This window comes from Pygoscelis adeliae, unplaced genomic scaffold (assembly GCF_000699105.1).
Source record: "Pygoscelis adeliae isolate BGI_AS28 unplaced genomic scaffold, ASM69910v1 Scaffold452, whole genome shotgun sequence".
Lineage (NCBI taxonomy): Eukaryota > Metazoa > Chordata > Aves > Sphenisciformes > Spheniscidae > Pygoscelis > Pygoscelis adeliae.
In genome coordinates, this window is record NW_008824291.1 from 364,582 (window position 1) to 365,252 (window position 671).

A 671-nucleotide genomic window follows, 5' to 3' on the forward strand; every position below is an offset into this window, starting at 1 on the left:
AAGAGAATTAGAATTTTAAACAATACGATTAAAAAAGGAAAGAAAAATACCAGCAGGAAAAGAAATATTCACAACCGCTAAATTCTTCACAAATGCAATAAGAAAAAAATGCAAAAGGATTTGCAATTATGTTCTAAAAACAGTAAGGAAATAAAGACCAGTATCTGAATCGGGCACGCAGCGGCGGAGGAGCTGCATGAGAAAAATACCAGCAGGAAAAGAAATATTCACAACCGCTAAATTCTTCACAAATGCAATAAGAAAAAAATGCAAAAGGATTTGCAATTATGTTCTAAAAACAGTAAGGAAATAAAGACCAGTATCTGAATCGGGCACGCAGCGGCGGAGGAGCTGCATGTAGGTGAGGTTCTCGTGGGTGTTGGGGTCGAAGAAGCCCTTGGTGTCGTCGGTGGGGTCCGAGAGGATCTGGCTCATCTCCTGGTCAAAGTAGCCGCGGCGGTAGGCCACCTCCACGGGGAGGCGGTGGCTGTGCACGGGGTCGATGATGCCGCCGGTGGCGATCTGGGCCTCGAGGAGGCGGATGCCGTGCTCCTTGACGATGAGCTCCTTCTTCATGGCCTGGAAGAGGGAGATCTGGTCGCCGGTGTAGGGGTCGGTGTAGCCCGTCACGGCCCTCTCGGCCGACAGGAGGTTGTCGTGCAGCTGGGCGC

At 49.8% G+C, this 671-nt stretch overlaps 1 protein-coding gene across 1 annotated transcript in view; it reads right to left on the reverse strand.

The window, feature by feature from the left end:
- Positions 1-285: 285 nt before the first annotated feature.
- EPPK1 (epiplakin 1) overlaps positions 286-671 on the reverse strand; it is a 21,881-nt gene continuing 21,495 nt past the window's right edge. Inside the window, exon 4 of the mRNA XM_009318789.1 lies at positions 286-636. Within this exon, the coding sequence (XP_009317064.1) occupies positions 286-636 (351 nt within the window). The remainder of the gene's footprint in view (positions 637-671) is intronic.